The 21,679-nt window shown below is 32.5% G+C and overlaps 1 protein-coding gene across 1 annotated transcript; it reads right to left on the bottom strand.

Moving 5' to 3' along the window:
• Positions 1-5: 5 nt before the first annotated feature.
• Positions 6-21,346, bottom strand: LOC111790335 (Insulinase (Peptidase family M16) family protein). Its single transcript, XM_087122044.1, has 28 exons — positions 21,187-21,346; positions 20,937-21,079; positions 20,697-20,772; positions 19,940-20,007; positions 15,422-15,513; positions 15,274-15,347; positions 14,655-14,698; positions 12,527-12,578; positions 12,004-12,126; positions 11,754-11,866; positions 11,383-11,545; positions 10,611-10,703; positions 10,446-10,531; positions 9,905-9,991; positions 7,044-7,147; positions 5,828-5,930; positions 5,307-5,402; positions 5,029-5,218; positions 4,489-4,550; positions 2,872-2,976; positions 2,296-2,497; positions 2,012-2,220; positions 1,615-1,739; positions 1,495-1,546; positions 1,335-1,421; positions 713-835; positions 371-622; positions 6-275 (listed from the first exon to the last, which is right to left on the bottom strand). The coding sequence occupies exons 2-27, from the start codon at positions 21,063-21,065 to the stop codon at positions 371-373; spliced, it is 2,910 nt and encodes a 969-aa protein (XP_086978170.1). The 5' UTR covers positions 21,066-21,079; positions 21,187-21,346; the 3' UTR covers positions 6-275.
• Between the last annotated feature and the right edge of the window lie 333 nt (positions 21,347-21,679).

Below are 21,679 nucleotides of genomic sequence, written 5' to 3'. Positions count from 1 at the left end.
GCAAATGCACAAAAAATTAGACCACTGAATATAGTTGAAACAGAGAAAGAATTATGATGTCACCCACAGGAGGGTTAGTAAATGGAGCACAAAATTGTCACATTATTCAACGGCGAATGAGAACTATAATAATAAGTACCAAATACACAGAGCAAGGGCTTGTTTGAGCGGTTCTTTTATTGGCTAACACAGAAGGCCACTTGGAGGATTCAGAGCATCTTCACTCCGCAACAAATCAAATTTGCTGCACAGATCTGCTGCTGTCAGCTCATTCACTAGATAACTCACATTCAATGCCTCACTTGTTAAGAGCTGAGTTGAGAAAATCCAATATGAAAATGCTTGAGACAAGGGAGTTCGAAGCCATTACCTACAACTTCACATTACCAAACGCTCCCTTGAAGGAACCATAAAGTGGCTGTGATCTTCTGAAGCTGAAAATATCATCTATTTTTACTGTGTCGGGTTGAAGTGGTTGATCTAGATCTGCAGAATACTCTGAAGAGTGAAGGTTTCCGTAAACCCGAACACTTAAAGACCTCTTACGAGCTGCACCAACTTTTATATGTTCATTGAAGAAGTTGATCAAATCCTGATGTGTGAGTGTCTTTAATGCCGCAACCTGGTTAAAACCAACGGTAATAGCCAACAGTGCATATCATGCCCCGAAACATTGTATGAAAAACTGGAGCATAATAATTTGATATCATACCTCTGATTCTCTCCTGTCGAATTTCATTGTCCCATCAGCAATCTCTCGCCAGTAAAATCCAGATTCCTCCCTCAAGTTCTTGAATTTCTCAAGCTTCATATCTACTAGAGCATTTACATTGCTCTGCACAACCACCATCCATAACAGGACGATTAAGTATAAAGCATGTGTATCCGAACAGGACTATAGAGCATTTATGGCTTGCAGTCACGATGAGGTTTGTATCCGAACCAGGCAAATTTCATGAGCTAAACTTGTAATTTAACACTTTTTATTATTAAATTTGTCACGTCAATAACTTTAATAATAAAATTCAACACATCATTGCTTTAAATTAACTAATGGAAATCGAACTTCGAGGACCTAATTTTAGTATTTCTAAGCCTAACGGACAAAAGTGCTAGATTTTGAAATTTAAGGACCTAAGATTTTGACACTTCGGAATAAACTGTCCTATTGTCCACCAAATTTAAAGGGCAAAAAAGATAATGTTTCCTTAAAAAGTTTATTTTGTCAGAAACCATGAGGCCACCACATTGTTAAGACGTCACATACAAATGGTAACTTAACACTGCATATCATATGAGTTATAGAACTAATACAGTGCAATTACTGCTCTCACCTTGAATTCTTCAATGGTCATATCAACGAGCTTCTTCTCAAACATCTCTAGGAACGATTCTACTCTCAAATCAATATTTCGAGGACCCTGCCACATCAAAATAAGGATAAAATCCATGACATGTCAAGGATACGGTAGCAGATGAGATAATGATACATACCTTGACAGTGGATTGAATAATAAATTGAACTCCACGTATACCAGAGTCGTTCCTGTATTTGAAGATAAATTAATTACACGGTAAATATTTTAATAAAGGTGAGTTACAAAATGTTCTAACCTTTGCATTAGAACAGTAATATAGCCAAGTTGTTCAACAGTTCTAAGCTGATGAAAAGCTGCTTGTTTTGCCACAAGAGCAAAAAGCTGAAGCTTCACATTCTGTAGGAAATCATCTCGATGCACCTAAATATTGAAGAAAGGGTGCTTAGCAAATTGCATCAAACCTTAAACCAAAGAAGAGTTAAGGAGGAATTCCTTCGAGTAACGGAGTGAGTTCCTTTCTTTTCTTATGCATAAACCTGTAATATCAACATTATACCTATACTTTTTAATTTATCATTTTTCACTGTAGTGAATTAGTTTCATTACATACACACAAAAGAGGAAAGTAAAACACAGAAAATACAAAAGAAAAATATTCATATTAAAGGAAAAGAAGTGAATTAGTTTATAACCTGAATATAGTGGACAAGAGCGGAATTTTCATCGTTTGGATTGAGACCCTCTGCTGAATAGAAATAACCAATGCCCCTCTCAAGCTTCACAACTCTATTGGTTGGATGCTGTGATGGATATAATGGTCGTGATATTGGATTTGTCCCCTTGAAGAACATATCTTCAATGTGTTCGATCATTGTTTCGGATTCATTCCTTTCAATGTTTCCTGAGTAATTAACCATTAAAGCCAAAAGCTTGTGATCCGTAAGATAGTCAAGACGAAAGAGAAAATGATACAGACCTGCAATATAACATTCCAAGTAGGCACTTGAGAGCAAAGTGGGAGCAAATTTAACTAGATCTTCTGCCCCCAAATGTGGAAGGATTGCAAGTTCCTCCATTAATGGCCATGTGTGATCTTGAAGTATTAACGAACAATAGTACAAAGCCTGCTGATATGGCTTCTGAAACTTGAAATTTTGGTACTCCTTTAACACAGTTTCCTGATAGAAAGATCGAATGTTAGATAAGACACTTCTTGAACAAATGCACCCCCTAAATTTGGTGACTCAATTTTTTTTCCTTCGTAGTTGAGGTATTTAAATATTCAATTCTGTACGTACTCTTTTAAATAAAGAAAATTTGAATATTTTATTGATTGAATGAATGAAAAAGTATAATATTATTGGTTTAGTTCTAAAATCCTTGACTGAACGATGCAATCACTTGCCATACCGTATTATTACTAGTCTTTTTTTATCTACTGAAATTTAAATATTTCAATACTTGATAGTTATTATTCAAGTTCCAACTCTAATTAATTAAGATGATAAGATTTCTATGTTTAGAAACTTATGCAAATGAATGACAACAATACCTTGATGACGAGAAACCTATCAGGTTTCACACTGAAGTTTGCAATTTTTTCAACTATAGTTTCCAATAGAATCCTTAATTTGTGGTTGTAACCAATCAGAGTCACCTAAAGAACAATAATGAAAAACAACATTGAAATTAAGAATTTTATGGGAAAGTGACAAATTGCGGTACTAATGATCTAGTATCCGTTTTGAGAGATCATTCATCAGAATAACTGTGAGCATATCACAAAAATGAGTACTTTTTAGCAAATTACCGGTAAGATTATGAAATATGTACTCTATTTATGGTCCAAAACAAAATACTTGTTCCATTTTTATCAACTTTCTTAGGATATGAGAACAAATTATACACTTTCTACAAAGCATTATCAACTACCTGAACCAGATAGAACAAAAATGAAGAGAGTAACTGAATAGCATTCAAGTAATCCAGCAAAGTAAATTCAACTTAAAAAAGTATTTACGGATCTCATAAAGCTACCATGAGTTAGCTCCTTGTGGTTTGAAGTCAATGGTGTGAGGCAAAAATGTACACAAACATAGCAGCAACTAAAGCCTCTCAAACATAATGCTGAATATTAACCTGTTCCTTTAAGCAGAATTTTCATCGAATGCAATGAAAAATTACAACAGCTTACCAACATGTCAGAAGAATAATTGAAACAAAATACACTAGTCAAAACCAAACAAGCTCGAAAAGAAAAAATCTTAAGAAGGTACCTAAGCTTTACAAATGATAAAGGCCTAACTTGAAAGATCTACGAGTCAAGTAAGTTCTAATCCACTTCTTCAAGAAAAGAAAAAAAAAACATCTTAGCTATAAGTTACACTATTTCAGGACAGCTACTAGCAAGAAAAATCGCCCAAGAACTTTTATGTTCTCTGGAAACCGGAAGCAAAACCATTATAGAGAACTACCGGAGAAACAAATCCAGAAAGAGGAAAGAAGAAAGAATAGATTGCATCAAAACCACATTCTTTGACAAGAGCTATAAGTTTGCTATCAACTTCATCTCTTTGAAAATAAAACATCTAAAACTAATTCATCTTCATGCACTAGAAACAAAATCCAGCATAAACTTCAAAACTTATAAGCTTTGACAACTCAGATACTATACCCTTTGCTTCAAACATCTCAGCAAAAACCAATTCCATTGCTTTTAGAATCAAAACAATAAAGTGCTAGGAAATCAACCTTTAAAATTACCTATTCTACCATCCTTCACATGTTTCTCTCAAAAAATCCTAAACTAATAGATCTGACCAAAGAGGATACTTGTTGAAAATTCTTTGATTTCTTTCAAAACAAACTGTGTATGAAGAAACTTCAATCCATCGATAAGAATGATGAAGAAGACAACTTGCTCCTTAAATACGACATAGGAATCTGAGGAATCTTAAAATGGTGGGTTAGCCGGTCCAATAAGATGAAGAGGCATGCAAAGAAACACCAACAAAGGACCTTATAGAAAATTCCTTGATCCTTTTTTAACTTGAGATTTGAAGGAAAATTAACTTAACACCAACTCCTTGATCTTTTAGCTAATCAGGTTTTATGTATCGCCACTTTTACATCATTGAAAGAAAATTCCTATTCTGGAACAAAATGGTACCTGGAAACCAGAGTCTGCAGGGCTTATGCCATAATACAGTCCAGCAACCTGAGCACTATAAGCTGCAAGACAAGAAAGATTTAGCTTCCATCCCTTAGGATGCTCATAAGTTTTGAGTATAGTTTTGGTCTGTATTTAATTATTTTGAATTACTTAACATCACATTAACACAAATATGACAAAAGGTATGCATTAGTGAAATCTTAGGGACCAAATGGAAACTAAACTCAAAACTCATGGGTAAAAGTGTAACATTTTAAAACTTAGGAACTAAATAGAAACCATACTCAATGCTCAAAATGCATGGACTAAAAAAGTATTCTTCCCTAAAAAATTAAATTAGAGAGGCATATAAAATAAAATATTTATGTAAAATTATAAATAAGGCCGTTAATACAAGGGAAGTTTCAAGAAGGATCGGCAGAAGATTATGCTATTCTCAGAAAAATTGACAGAAATTCAAACCAACAGAACAATAAAGGAAAAGAAAGAAAGAAAGAAAAAACAAGCCAAATACTTCATCAACTTGGAATAACTTACCATATTCATTCAGATAATCCATCAATAACCTCGTGAAAATTTCCGTTAGGACTTCTGCTTCTGGTGAGATGTCAGCATGGGGACATTTAAAATCAATCTTAACATATGCCTTGGGCGTGAAGAACATTGTGTCAGGTTTGTACCATATTGTCGAATATGATGACTTTCTTAGCAGAATTGGAAACTCCACCTATTTCAACAGCCAACTATATTAGGAAAAATACAAACCAACAAAAGGAATAACATTTTCTTAGTATGAATTGAAGTTCATATTAAACCTTTTCACATGCACCCTTGAGTGATAAATCAGTAGGGATGAAAACGTTTGAAGCTGGTAGATGCAATTTTACATCAGGAGCAGATTGTATCCAATCCTGCAGACAGTAAATAAAACCGTAGTTTCATTTCCCTTCAATAGACTTACATTTTCAAAATTAGTAAATTTGATAGAGATTAGCATAATCCTCTACTCAATTGAAATAGCATAATTTTTAGTTCCAATTCTAGATTAATTTTTTAGAGCTTGACTTTTTCAAAAGTTAGTAATTTTGATAGAAATTTTGTGTTGGAATTAGTGATTGGATTTGGATGTGACGAAAGGCTTAAATAAAAGTAAAAATTACAACGGTCATCAATCTAAGGTCTCATTTGATAAAATCAAAGTTTTAGGATAGATTTTAACTCATTTTCAAATGCAAGGGTAAAATTGAATTTTTCCCAATTTTTTAAAAGTTTCTCCTAAATTTGTAATCGAAATACACATTTCTAATAAAAACAAAATTACTATTAAACGACAAACCTGAATCAAAGGGCCAGAAATTTTCTCGATGGAGTAAGCAGTTCCATACCACTGCTCAACCTTATCGGTCTTGCCTTCAAAGTTCTTCGACTCCCAAAAGATGCTACAGAACATAAATTAATCATGTTGCAATACGTTTTCTATAATAGGAAACAAACATTTTATTGATAGATAAAATATGAATTATTTATTTAAAAAAAAAAAAAACTTCCAATCGGCTAAAAAAATTATTAAGACAATCTTAATTTCCAAAGAGAGTAAAATTTACAAAATTATAATGCAGCCACTACACCATGCTGTTTAGGCAAACGGTTCAGTAGAAAAAGTACCTATATTAGATAATTAACAAACTCTAAAATATTTCAATTTGAATTAGGAAAAACATTGAGTTATTTCTTCCTTAAAAATTCAACTAAAAAAAAAAATAATAAAAAATATATATATATATATATATATATATATATTAACGGAATTGGGTTAAGGTTCTCCAAGCACGGTGGTTTAGGAGTTGAACATTAGAGGGCAAGAAAATAATGCTCTGATGGAAAATGGCTTCAATCAAATAACACAATAAGGGGAACCAAACCCCAAACTGCAAAAAGGGACTTCAATCCCAAACTAAGGCTTTGTCTAGTTGGGTCCTTTTTGTTCTTGGAGAGCTTGTTTTCTTCTATTTTGGTTATTTTTGGCTTTGAAATTTTACTGAAGTGAGGTGTTTTGTTCTAATCACTCTCTGTGGGAGTTTGTATACTCGAGCTTTATAAATTTTTTCATCATTTCAAGGACAGGGTTTTAGTAGGAAAAAAAAAGAAGGAAGAAAATCAAGAAAAAAGATTAAAATAATTACATTACAAAATTCAAAATAAAGTTTGTTAAATAAAATTTCATTAAGCTTCCCAACTCAAACAAAACATAAATAGTTCATACTTATTCATGTCTTACATTTGATACCTGTACAAATCGTTTCGTATAATGTTAATTATACTATTAGCAACAACAAACATAAACTACATTTCAGAATAACCATGAAGGAAACAAGGGGAGAGAAGAAACAATGAGACCAGTGATCTGTCTTATTGTAAACAATTATAAGGAATAAATGTATACAGAAAAGATAATATCCTGTTAAATGTCAATTACGTCTCATTATTCTATACACCGTTTCCATTTTAAGGCTTTTAATGCTCAGTGAGAATCTAACTGACCAAAAACTTACCGGACATTATCTACAGAAAGCTGATCCAGAACCATTCCTATCAAGTTTGGATTGAACTTCGAAGGCAAAGACGAACCAACTAGCCAATCCTCCGGAGGATAGAACTGTGACAGATTCCAAAGCAAGCATTTAGACTTTCTCATCAAAAACTGCCCTTTATTTAATTTAAGAAACAAAAGCTTTTTCCGTGATGAATTCAGCACCAAGGAGTTAAGTGAAAGCTAATTCAATAGGTAAGAATAAAATAGACGAGATATCCAATGTTTTATTTTCTTAAATATTGGAATTTGATCATGCTCATGCCATTTCACCTGCACGTCATGTCATGCTAGTACCCATGTTTATGCCTATGTTTGCTACTTCAATGGGTACAAATAAAATATTCGAGATAGCCAATGTTTTATTTTTGACTAAATTATAGAAAATACTCCTTACCTTTGTACTTCGATTCAATTATTAAAAATTTCAGAAACTTCTAAATTTTTAAAAAAATTAAAAATACTTTTCTACGGATTCTATTAGAAATTGCTTTCAAAAGCAGTCCTGAAATTTCAGAAGTTTTATGAATACACCCTTAAACTTTCAAAAAAAAAAAAAAATTCAAAAAGTTGTATTAATACCCTTAATATTCCAAACAAAAGTTTTAAAATGCTCTTTGTCTTAGTATATAGATAGAAATCGTTTATCTACACTCCATCACCTCCCTCTTCTTACTTCAATTTATGGCTTCACACTTTCCTATTTTCCTTTTTTTTCCTCCCTTCTTTTATACCCTCTTACTCCCCTTCTTTCCCAATCTCTTAAACTAGCTCCTTCAATCAAGAAATATAGGCTTTTTCCCTCCCTTCTTCTATACCCTCTTACTCCCCTTCTTTCCCAGTCTCTTAAACTAGCTCCTTCAATCAAGAAATATAGGCTATAGCGGAGAATAATAGAACCATAAAGGAACCTTAGGATTTTGATGGTTTAACAAGATTGTACTTAGCAGTTGAGTTGAAATTTAGTATATTTATGATTGCTTAAGCAAGGAAAAAACAAAGAGAAATGGAGGAGCTTTAGAGATTAAGGAACGAAAGAACGGGATTAAAGTGTATAAAAAATGTGAGAGGAAAAATATGAGAATGAAGAAATGTTAGGCCATGGATTGAAGTAGAGAAGAGAGAGAAAATGGAAAAAGGAAGTGATGGAGTATAGATAAATGGTTTCCGTCTATAAACTAACAATAATGATGTTTTTAACCTTTTTTTTTTTTGTGAGGTTAAGGAAATTAATGTAACTTTGAAAGGTTCATGGCTGTTTCTGAAATGAGGTACAAACAATTTCCGTCTATATACTAATGATAAGGATATTTTTTTAAAACAAAGTACTTACGTTTTCCATCCAAAAACTTTGGAAAGAGTATTTTTGAGAGTTTTTTTAAAGTTAATAATAATGAAACTTTGGAAAGTTTAAGAGTATTTATTAACAAAGTACTGACTAATCGGTCTTTATTTTTTAAAAAATGAAATTTGATCATGTTCATACAATTTCATCTGCATGTCGTGTCATGCTAGTATCCCATGTCTATGCCCATGTTTTAAAACCTTTAGTGCATGTAGACAAGCAATCTAAACGACAGACCAGTGGAACAAGAGAGAAACTTTTTGACCCACATGCGTGGTTTTAGGGTCATTCACTGAAGTTTACGTCTAAAGTTAAATAAGAGCAAACTATTCTTTTGATCTCTGAAATTTGGGGTTGACACTAATTTCCAAACTTCGGAAAATAGTTTGAAATGGTCTCTGAGTTCAAATTGGCAGATCATGTGGCAATAAGACTACGAACAAATCAGAATCTGTCTACATTCTATTACTTGCTCGTATGAACATAAAACCAAATACAATTTAAAAATGATACTCGAGAAGAAAACAATGGAAGGAAAAATGATACTCCAGCCACCATGTTTGTTGTATACGGCGGCTAGTTTGAAGTGCAGGATACTCAAACGACTAGGCAATTTTTCAATAAAAGACAACACTTGGTGAATGAAACTTGTCGATCATTTCCAATGTATTTCATATATTAAACCCAGAAGAAGACAGGCCAAGTTTTCAACACAGAGGAAGCCTCCCGCAGTTTCAAATCCCAAACAAAGGTTAGAGGAAGGCCAAGGGAGGTTCTCCCTTCATTACCTAAAACGAGGGACCTCCCTCATTTCAAATCTAAATGATCTTCGTTTGTTCAGATCTACAACGAGGGAAACTAAACGAGGGACCATCCTTCATTACCTAAAATGAGATGCCAACTTACATTGTCCACTCATAAAAATAATGTCAAATTATCAAGTCTAGTTAGGACAAAGCTAACACATCATTTTTCGTTAGTCAACTAAAGGTTAATATGGACTCAAGGACTACTTAGAACCATTTTTCAAACCTAGGGACAAAAAGTGTACCTGTGAAAACCTCAATGATTAAATAGATACCAATTTCAATTTTAAGAACCAAAAGTGTATTTTGCCTATTAAGTAATGCAAAAGAGAAGGAGCTTTAAAATCTAGGAGAAGTAGTGGAAAAAGACAACTGGTTAGAGTAAAAATTTAAACACTTAAGAATGGATAAGACACAGTGAGCATTCAAAAGATTGATATTGGTATCTTTTCACCAAATAATTACGAAGGCCACCATACAATAATACACAGCGCAAATATAGAACAATGTCCAGCCAAATCAAAAATTTCAAACCTAGGCTAGGCAAAAAAAAAAAAAAAATAAAGAATAACAAGCTGTTCTCCTATGATTTATAGAAATAACAAGAAATAAAGAGAAAAAATCATTCCACAAATTTTATGACGAATGGTTATTCGAAAAAATTATAAATACCTGCATATTTAATGAAAGATTGACTACATAGTCAATTGGACGAATTTTATCTTGATAATGGAACTTCGTCTCACAAATAGCTGAAAGCTTGATAAAGGTAGAGTTGTCTCAGAATCTTTGTGAATCAAAAGAACAATAATAACTATATAAAAAATGTGGACTGTAAATAGGAAGCAAAAACGGGAAATTTTAATTAAAAGATGGCCATGTCACACATTCTTTTTATTTAATACAATAAAATGTTGATATTCTCTTATTTCAAGAAACTAAATAACTCATCATCTGCCAAGCTGTATGCTAAAAAATATAAAAGAAATAAATGAATAAATTTTGGAAAAATATGTGGATGGGAGTTCCCTCTATATTTTCTTTCATGGCGTCTGCAATGTCAAACACCATAAGAGGTTTCAAAAAATCCAAACCCCCGCCCTCCCAAAGTTAACAAACACACACACACAAAAGTACAAAAATCTATGCTGCTCAAAATTACTTTAATTAGCTTATAGCACGCTAAAGGGGTTATAGTAATGCATGCACATACCTCATCAAATATCCATTGGCAAATACCAGATTCCTTCAAAAGGCTGATGTATTTAAAGAGAAGCCCAACAACATCCTGCATGTGTTCTACAACGACATCAAGGGAATAAAATTTCAGATTAAATTAAGGATGATTATTAGAAAGAGAGAGAAAGCGAGTAAGTACCTTGACCAACATCAGTGAGATCTATTCCTACTTTGAAAAAGGAAAAATTCATCGTGGAATCAGATTCCCCGGCTGAGAGACCTGTTGCCCATCCTGTATTATTTTCCCCCACAATATAAAATCAAATCAGTTTTTTAAAAAAACGATCATAATAGTTAAGGCAATGAATTTTTTTTATAAGAAACAAGAAACTTTTCATTCAAGAAGGAAAAAAAAAAAAAAAAGGACAACCTGATGGGCCAAGGAACAAGGGGCCCCTCCCCAAAGGCAATTAATTACAAAAACACCTTTCAATCTAAGCTGATGAAGAAAGTGAAGTAATTGCAAAGAGCTTGTGTTGGCTATTCCAATTAGAGGCCATGAACTTTACACAGTCACCAAAACAAAAAAAGAGATGAACTTATCTTTAACAATTATATAGCCTCTTTCCTTCCAAATTCAAATCAGCCACAAAATAACCTTAACCATGTTAGTCCACTGATATAGGCATTCATACTTTTTTTCAATAAAAGAACCGCAAACAGCGAGAAAGGCTCCACCAACATAGAGTGGGTAACCAAAAAGAAAACAGAAATTTACAAAAGGAAACCCAATTTTGGAAACCCAAATAAATAATAGTTCAACATGGAATTAATTAAGATAAACCGAGGATATTCACTCCAACATGATGTCGTCTAATATGATCAAACAAACAACTCAATATATGAAAGTTGAAGTCCAAATCTCACTCTTGAAAGTCTAAAACTTTTTGTTAATATGTACAAAAACGCACCTAATGTTTTAAGAACATAATACAAGGACCCTTCTCCTTCATGGCCAATAAGATGACCCAGATACCGGCATGGCCCTTCCTTGTAATGATGAATCTCAGGAGTTATTGGCCAAACAATTCTCAATTTATGACCTTGTTTAATTGGGATGGCTCTAACAAGAACCTGAAACGCAGAGAAAAAATATACGGTGGTGACCAGAAGTAGTCACAATTTTTAATAAGAAACAAAACCCTTCCAAATAACGAGAGACAGCCACTTCAAAATCCATATAATAAACATCGAGAAGAAATCACATCAAAATTAAAAATCAAGTCCATAGCATACATAATCCTTTGTCAGCAGATCATTAGGCGTGATGCAATACACATACCTGAAGATGTTCTGACATGCATGGCTGACCAGGAAAATTGGCGCAATTGCAGTTATTATTTGGAATATCTTGAAATATGTTTTCCACAAGGCTTTGTACTTTATCGAGGTTTTCTGAATATGGTAAAAATAAGGGATTCATACTTTATCAAGGATTTTTGGAATAAGGTAAAAGTACGAAATTTAAGTTGCTATTGTTTCATTCTACACAGTACAAAACCCAATTTATAATGGGCTGGATGAGTACTAACCTTTTGCATATACAACCAGATGCATGACATTGGATGAATAATTATTTTTATAAAATTTTAGAAGTTCATGCCTTGTATCCAGCCCTTTAGCTTTTGGTTGAACCTCTAAAGTGTCCCAATTCCCTGTGTAAGTAAAAATGTCTGGCACAATAAGGATACTTGTGGCCTTCTAAACGCTACCATCAAAGTGTAAACAATATGACAACCGAGAGGTAATTGCATGAGCTTAGAAGACTTTCCCCGGAATCATTAAATAGTTAAACTAATTCTAGAAATATTATCTGCCAGAAAAGTAGTCAATGTTAAAGTACAACTATTTTTTTTATGTATATTAAAAAGGAGATTGCTTAACTTGAACAATTTAATGAGGACGAAAATAAAAACCCAATGCCCCAAAAGTAAATAAATTGAACTTTCTTTGTCCACATGCGAATAATTCATATATTGAGATATGCAATAAAACTTGTCGACTTATCAAATCAATCAAATGCCAACTCTTATGAAATCCATATAATGTTATAACCTGTGCTGAATTTATGAAATGGATGACTTCCAGAACTTATATGTCTCTGAAGCTGCATAAAGTGATAACTTTTGGTTAGAAAGGAGAAATTTCTCTAAATATAAACAAGTCCAAACTTCTGACTAAAGAAAACGGGTAATTCTTAAAGATTTCATTTCATTTTCAGAATATTTTATCTTTACTTATATTAGATACTAATTTTATTGTATCTTATATTTGTTAGCTATTTTTCTTTACTCATTTTATCTATTTACCTTTTCTGAAGTTTCTTTTGTATTATCTTCTTGTAATTTGAGTTTTAGTGAATACATTGAATTTTCTTCCAAAAGCTATAATATTATTAAGTATTATGATTAGAAAACTATTAAGGTAACATTTATGCGGTTGAAAATCCTACGGTTCTGGAGAATTCCCTCTCTACGTTAACCATTCTATCAATTTGTTTCCATATTTCTGCAAAGCTGTACAGGATATTTCCTCAATTATTTTTCATGTTCATACGGAACATAGTCAAGCTACACAGTTATAATATAGGTCTTTCACAACAAAACAGGGTTCTTTATGGTTTGTAAGAGACTGAGGAGAAGAAATTTGTTGAAAACTCATGCTTGGTGTCATGATCAGTCAAGCATAGATTGTGACAATGAACAAAAATAAAAACAGAAACATTCTGCAATACTTATGATGCCTTATGCACAAATTTAACCGAAGAAAGTTATAGAAAATTAAGTGTGAAACAATCCAGTACTTGAGCATGGATTGTGATGATTTACAAGCGAGGACTTAGTTATAAGCCAAGGCAAGGTTGGGGTTAGGGATTATATGGCCAAGTGTCTACGTTATACAAGTGACTCAAGTGGAGCACAGTGCTCTCCATTTTTTTTTCTTTTTTCTTTTTTTGTTCTTAACTAGCATGAATGGAATTTGTTGGTTAAACCCACCCTAAATTTGGAAATAATTTCACCAAATATAGGCTCATCAATTTATTTTTCCATAGACAACCGGAGATTTCCTTCTCCATTTATATTATATATTTATGACGATATTTGATATACAGCATATTTTAATACCTCTCCGTGGGCTCTTAACTCTAATTTGTTTTGTAATTCTCCTTTATTTTTTAAACCATAATAAGTTTTTTGTACTAGCCACTTTTGATTTGGATTTCTTGAGACCACTTTTGTATTTTTCTTTTTCATCCTTAAGTTCACTTATCATTAAAAAAATATATATACAAATATGAACCAAAAAAAAAATAATAATAAATAAATCTACTTCCAAGTCAGCTTTACTTTGATTCTTCTTGATGAAAGTTGGCTTTCATTTAATTTTTTCAAAAAAAAAAAAAAAAATCAATTTATGTCTCTAAACTTAGGAGGTCGTACCAATTAAAACCTCAAACTAATAATGGTACCAATTTAAACCCTCCATTTGATTTATAGATATTTTTTCTTAATTTTATTTAAAATCAACTCAAAATCACATAAGAAAATCATTCTTCTCCAAAAATCCCACCAATATAGGAAAAAAAAATTATCATGTAATTCCTTCTAAATAAGTAGAGAAAAATAGAGGAAAGGAACAGATGAGTCGCTCATATTCAATGAAAACTCACTACTATCTATTTGATTTTTGCAATTTTCTCCAATTTGCATTAATCCTTACCTTTAAAGAAGTGTTATACATAATGTCCAATAAACATATCTTCCGTTGGTATAGAAATGGGATCCCCAGTAGAGGATCCTCTTTTGAATTACGATGCATCTACTCTATAAAATTGAGGGGATAAATAACAATTAATCCATAATGGAAGATATAAACTTTAATATCGGCTCATCAAATAATCAAGCTGCATATGTAACATATTATGTATTTTATTACACTAATGAACTAGGCATAAAACATTGATCTATGTCTTGTTATTATGTATTTTTATCATTTTATTCCTATTTTTGTGAAAATAGATTTTTATTTTGGATATATTTATTTGTTTCAAATTCTTGTTGGGTTAATCTGAGTACACATTTATTTTTCATTTCACCAGTCTCTAATCTCAATAATACTAGTAATGGTATGTATCTTGCATTTATTGTACATCCAAATAAGAAATCATGGGAGAAATAATTACCTGGTGCATTCTCCAGCCATCAGACAATAAATTCTTTTGATTCTCTGCAATTAAATGAAGCTTCCATTCAGAAAGATGAGAGTAGAAGAGGCCACACATAAAAAACAAATGTAAAAGTTACTCATAATATAAATTATAGAGAAAATAAGATTTACGACCCCTAATACTTTACTTTCGTCTGTTGGGACACTGACTTTCCAAAGCTCACAATTTAAACCCAATTTTTACTTTGTTACTTTGTTAGTTTATTAAATTATTAAATTAATTACAAAATTTCAAATAAAAAAAGGTCCAGTCTTTTTCTTCCTTTTAACTGGAACCCCATTCATCAATTTTTATGCATGCCAACAAAATCGAATCTAATATGTTTTCAGCTGCATGGACCATTTAGACATTTTCAACATCAAGTGTTTGATTGTAAGGTTTGAAGACTCAGCAAATCAAATAGATTAAATGTCAAAAACCAAAATATCAAATTGGGTTTTTTTTAAGCAAAAAAACAAAAGAAGTATATATATATATATTATTGTTGATAGATGATGTTCAAGGAAACTACCTACCCGAAAGAAGAAATAAAAAAACAACCACCAAATTAAAATATGATGTACACATGTATTACCAGAATCAACCGCTTTGATTTCTCTCATTGTAGCATCAGGCGACATTAAAGGTTTGATGAAAAATTGAGCAAATCTGGAAGTAGAAAAAGGTAAATCAAAATCAGACAACACTGTGCAGGCAACGAGAAGAAGTGAAATACCATATACCTGTCCAAAGCCTCCTCAAAACAATCAACATTGACCTCAAAATAATAATTTGTCTGCTCAGATGCCGTAAAGGCATTCATGCTACCTCCATGCTATATGTCAACAGAAAAAACATAAAAAAAACATATTCAACAAAGCATGCACATGAAGAATTGAGAGAGTAATTTGACAAAAAGTAAACAATTAAGGTTAAAAAAACATTTTTTGCCCTAAACTTTTGTGAAGGTAGTCCCTGTATACTCACAATTTTGTAACAATATAGTCTCTGAACTTTAATATGTAACATGTTTATTTATTGATATTTGTAAGATGTAGTTCCTATGGTGAAAAATATTTATTGATATTTCATTAGATTTCTTTCATATGTAGCTTGTAAAATTATTAGGAACCACATGTGTTCATAAACTATAAAGATTAAGTCATTATATAAAAAACTGAAACTTCAATTTGATCGATAGGAGTTTCCTATCGAACAAAGACTAAATTGTTATATACTTGCTTATAGACTGCTACAGAAATGAAAGTAGATGTATCAAATTGATATAAACTAAAATTTAGGAACTAAATCATACTTTTTCTATTAAAAAAATTAGGGACCTCAAGTATTGTTCAACCAACTATTGATGACAATTAAAAGAAAAACAGAATAGGAAAATAGAGAAGTTGTAACATTCAAATCAATAGGGATCTCAATATTATTTTTAAAATAAGCCTTAAAAAATAAATAGAAGACTTATTACGTTCTAGAGCTACAACTATACAGTCAATAGTTAAATTACCATTAATTTCAATAAAATCATTTCCCGTCTTAAAAAATTACCATCTCAAAAATTTTAGCCATTAAGTAGGAGTTAATTTGATCGTTTACACTATTTCAAATACTGCCTCCAACGTGTGGATTTGAATATTTGATTGGAAAGCAATCAAAATCTTTAAAGCCAAATCAATTTAGGATCCTCTCGAGCTCATCAAAATGAAGCTTCAAAATGGTGTTATTCGTCTATTCTTTTTTTTTTTTTTTTTTTTTTTTTTTTTTGACGGTTATTCTTCCAACGCCATTTGTAACAATTGGAGGATTTGCTTGTAGAATTTCAGAATCTTGGGGTGCTACATTTTTTTCCTGTACTCCTTTGTTTCTATTTCTTAGTCTACACTTTGTTTACTCTACTTTCTTGTGCTCTCTAATAACTTCAATCATTAATGAGAGGCTTTGTTTCTTGTTCAAAACATTGGAGAATTTTATTCAGTTCCAAACACATAAATATGCAAGAAATGTCAACCCAACATCTTTCACATTAAAACATTTTTAAATCTACTTCTGACCTAAAAAAAAAGATTAATATTTGATACTGTAATGCAAGGTTGACAATCTAAACAGGACTTCTTTCCTTGTCCAGATATAGAAAGCGTTGGTTTCACAGGTACATGATACAACTAATCAGTAAATATGAAGAGAAATTTAATAAGTAGCCATTTTATAGAAAAAACAACATATTGGAACTCCAACTCATAAATAAAAAGACTGAAACAAGAGAATTAAGTTGTTTTCAATTATCCAAAGATATATTTTGATAAGAAACCTGGAATCTGTATTATGAACAAAAAAAAAGAGGGGAGATACACCTAAAGGGCAGGGGGAAGAGAGACCCCTCCCTAGCAAACTAATCACAAAAGAGCTTTCCAATCTTAAAGAACCGAAAAAATAGAATAATTACAAAAGAATTTACTATTTCTATAGCACCACCAAGAAGCAAAGAGCTGAACACTGAGAAAAAACTATTAAAATGCTCAAACTTCTGTTCAAAATTTGGCTGGTTTTTTTCTTTCAAAATTCGGCTGGTTTTTTTCTTTCCAGCAGCACCACGAAAGAGATTTAACACCAATGCTCCCTAAAGCTCTAGCTCTTCCTTTAAGGCCACAACCATCCAGGGCTTCCAAAAACCATACTTCTATACGCTGAGGAAGACATAAAGACAAGCCAAAAATATTGAAGAAAAAGCTTCATCTTTTTACTCATAAACGTACAGTTCAAAAATAAAAGGTCCAACGAGTCTTCACCCTGAGAACATAAGCAGCACATGGAGAGAGACAAGTCAATTTTCGACAATTCCTTTGTAGCTTATCAGATGTTAAGGCTTCTGTGAGCAAGGACCATAGGAAAACCTTAATCTTTTAAGGAATTTTATCTCTCCAGATCAGATTGATAAGAGGGGACTTAATGATAGGCCTTGTTTCAGTAAGTTTCACCAAGGTCCATCTCACACTGTCCTTGTCCGATTGAAGCTGCACTGAATCTAAAGTTTCTACCAAACGCATCCAACTATTCAGCCTTCTTTGAAGCTATGGTCCCAATCAAAATGACTTTCATTCCAGCACTTAGCAATAGTTGAATTTTTTGGGTTTGAACCCATATATATACCAGGGAACAGGATCTTTCGGGGTGCTTTCTCCCACCCAAATCTCAGTCCAAAATCTGATTCTATTTCCCTTTTTTTCTTTGTTCTTTTTTTTTTTTTTTCTTTTGATAAGAGACAACTTCATTTATGATTGAAATTTACAAAAGGATGTAATATTCATGGTGTTTACAAAAGACCTTAGACAGTTTACACCAAGATATAACTTGGTATACAATATTGTCAAAAAGTTTTGAATAAGTCGGTGTCTTTTCTGCAAATATTATCTGATTTCTTTCTTTCCACAGATTCCAAAAGAAAGTCATGATGAAGTTTATCCATAGTAGGGCTTTTGCATTCTTGAAAGGGTGGTACGTTAATGTCATATCCAATAGATCCTTTACCTCCCTAGGAAATGTGAGATGTCAGCCGAATATATTGGAATCGTTATCCAAAAATTCTAAGCGTATGAGCATTGCATGAATAAGTGGTTTTGTGATTCGTTTTCTTTCTTGCACAATGGACACCAATTTGGAGAAAGGGTGATGTAAGGCATTCTTTTTTGAAGATTTTCACTTGTGCTAATGGCTTTATGCGCTCTTTCCCAAAGGAAGAAATTCACCTTTTTAGGCTGATGTCCTTTCCATACTATCTTTGCTAGCATGGGATTTATTGCTTCTACTTTTTCCTCTATGTCCATCATCAAGGATTATGTAGAAAAGACCCCATCGGCGCTGGGGAGCCAAGTCTGTGAGTATGATTTGTTTGACAATACCACAAGGGTAAGGTCAAAGCTTAATTCGGCCCATTCCATTGCTTCATTATCCTTTAAATTCCTACCAGGCTTCAGGTCCCAGAATTTGTTGACCACATTCCACGATTCTATCTCCTTTCAAAGCCTTAAACTTCAAGAAATTTTTTAAAAAGGCACACTTTTAGTTACATCCCACATGATAATCCACCCAAAGGGGTCAAAGCATAGAAGCTTATGATCAATTTCTTCTAGATGATGCCAAAGTAGATCTCCAAAGCCATTTGAGGAGCAGGGCATTCTTTCTTCGTAAGTACAAGCCTATTCCCAAACCTCCATAGAAAAGTGGGAGAGAAGTCCATTTCCATTTTACTAAATGGTTGCAAGCTTTGGAGTCTCCACAATCGCAGAAGAAATTTTGAACCAGCCTATCAATTTGGTGATCTTTCTTGGAACCTTTTGCAGGGAAAAGTAGATGAGAGATACACTGCTTAGCACTGATTGGGCAAGAGTTAGTCTAGCCCCCTTTGAAAAATCCAATCTTTCTAAACTTTTCGACCATTGGCTCCCAAAAGGAAGAGGCCCTATAATAACCTCACAGCCCAACAAATCAGCATATCTTCCACTTCTTGCAAACTGATTATCATTGTAGGAATTTTTTCAAGGACCTTAAGAGCCTTTGAGAGGGGAATCATAGGACCTTTAGAAGGGTCAAGAATCTCATGATGTTTGTTCTTTTTTTAGGCTCTATTTCTGGGCTTCAATGAGAACTTTCTTTTTAATTATCCTTTGGGTCTTATCTTACTCAATTGGAACCTCTTTCTATCGTTTGGATCCCTTTTGTAGGCTTTTTTGTCGAGGGCTTTGCGTTTTTATATACCCTATATATATATATATATATATATATATATATATGTATATATATATATATGTATGTATGTATGTATATGAATGTTTAATTTTTCAAAATAAATTAACTGATTAAAAAACTTTCATAAAGCCTATGAAAGGATATGCGACCAGGGAATACAAAAGAAGTTTGCCCAAACAAAAAGGAGCTGAAACAAAGAAATCATAGACAATATCTTCAAATTTGTTCATAAAAACTCTTCTATAGCAAAACAAACAGAGAAAAGACAGAGTTGTACATTTTCATTGTACACTCCAAATTCTATTGAAGCACATGTATGTCTAGATATCATAACTTCATGCTTTTGATGTCCTAAACTTCATGCTGGGATTATCTACATTAGAGAAAAACTGATGAACCAAATAAGAGCAAATTAACCATGCTATCAGCATCCCATTAATTTCACATGCATGAATGAATGTGCAATTAGCCAAATGCATTTCTGTGAACAGTAATTTAGATACCTCTGTGATATATTTCGAGTAACTATCCTCCAATGGATACTTTTCACTTGCATAAAACAGCATATGCTCTGCCAAAAAAATTGTATATAAGTTCATTAAAAAGAATCCAAAATAAAGAAAATTGGCGTACTACTACAAAACACACCCCAGCAACTCCAATCATAAACCTCCCTTCTGTGGCTCTTCCTCTACATGTCAGTAGGCGAATTTTCTAAAAGTTGTTTCTTAAAACTGCCAGCATTATTTCTACTTTGTTAATTTAAAACAATATTTAAAGATATATTTACTTATTTTCTTTTCATTTATTTACTCTACATATTAATTTAAAATATCACACATTTAAAACAAAATATACTTCAGAAAATAATTGATGATTGAACAAATAACTTCAAATGCATCAATAAAAACTGCTTTTCAATAGTATCGTCTCAGAAAAGAACATTTGCTTCAGAAACTGTTTTTAGTCATGACTTTCAAACCAACGATTCATCTTATCAAATGTCTCTTTCTTTCTTTCTTTTTTCTTTTTTGAGTTCTATCTAATCTCTCAAATGTTTTACCATGTTTTAAATAATTAACTGTTCAAAAAATACACAAAAGCTGGCAAAGGATCAGAGAACAAGAGGCGTAAACATCACCAATGAAGGCCTAAATGAAGATAAGTGGGTTTAAGTTACAAAGTGAATCCAATGGATTATAAAAATAAATAAATAATAAACACACACACACACACACACACACACAACCAAGTTCTTACCAAGAAAATGGGCTAAACCCTCTAGCCCTTCGGGGTCGCTGAAGGAACCAACGTTAACAGTCATGGAAGCAGCACTCTGAAACTCAATCAGATAAACACACATGAATTCAAGAACACAGAGCCCTAATTTGAGCAACTTCACTCGGATGCACAAGACAAAAACAAAAACAAAACAATAACCAGATTGAAAAGAAAGAAAAAAAAAACAAAACAAATAACAAAAGTGAATGTCGGCTTTGCCTTGTCGGTATCAGGATCACTGACTAGCAGAACCTCAAGGGAGTTCCTGAGGACGATTCTTCTGTACTCTCTTTTGTCAGTACGAGGCTTCACTATGTCATGAGTCACCTGTTCCTTACCAACCGCCATTGCTTCTATCCCCACTTCAACGAACACAGAAATCCAGTAACACAAGATGAGTAAATTTCAGCGAAAAAAGTGAAATCATTCAGCAAAATTAGAGACTAAGAACGTATCTGCAATTACTTACACAGAGAAAGAGAGTATTGAATCGAAAACTCAGCACCTTGATCGGTGATTATACAAAGTCTTTGGACAAATTTTGCTTGAAACGATAATCGAAACCTGAGAGCAAATGGATTTTGACCGATTGGCGACGACGACTTCAATCTGGATTTTATGTTTCTTCTGTTTTGGCCGTTATGGAATGGTACATTTACCAAAATACCCCTGGTGGGGATGACTAGAAAAGCCCCTTTTTCTTCCGTCCCAAAAAAAATTAAAAATTAAAAAATATTAATTTTTTTAGTAATTAATTAAAAAATAAAAAATAAAAAAAATAGCCGCCTTCACTTTTGATTTTTTTTATTTTAAAAAAATCCAATAAATAAATAAGTCTTCGCTTATGTCAATTGTCATTAGTATACTTTTTAAAATATTTTTTCATTTTATATTTATTTTAATTATTTTTTTTATAGGTCTAAATTTATTATCGTACTTTTAATAAATCTTAAACTTGATCC

Source organism: Cucurbita pepo, chromosome 3 (assembly GCF_057944985.1).
Source record: "Cucurbita pepo subsp. pepo isolate OVF chromosome 3, ASM5794498v1, whole genome shotgun sequence".
NCBI classification, from domain to species: Eukaryota; Viridiplantae; Streptophyta; class Magnoliopsida; order Cucurbitales; family Cucurbitaceae; genus Cucurbita; species Cucurbita pepo.
Note: the sequence above shows the minus strand (reverse complement) of the source record. Positions and strands in the feature narration are given on the sequence as shown.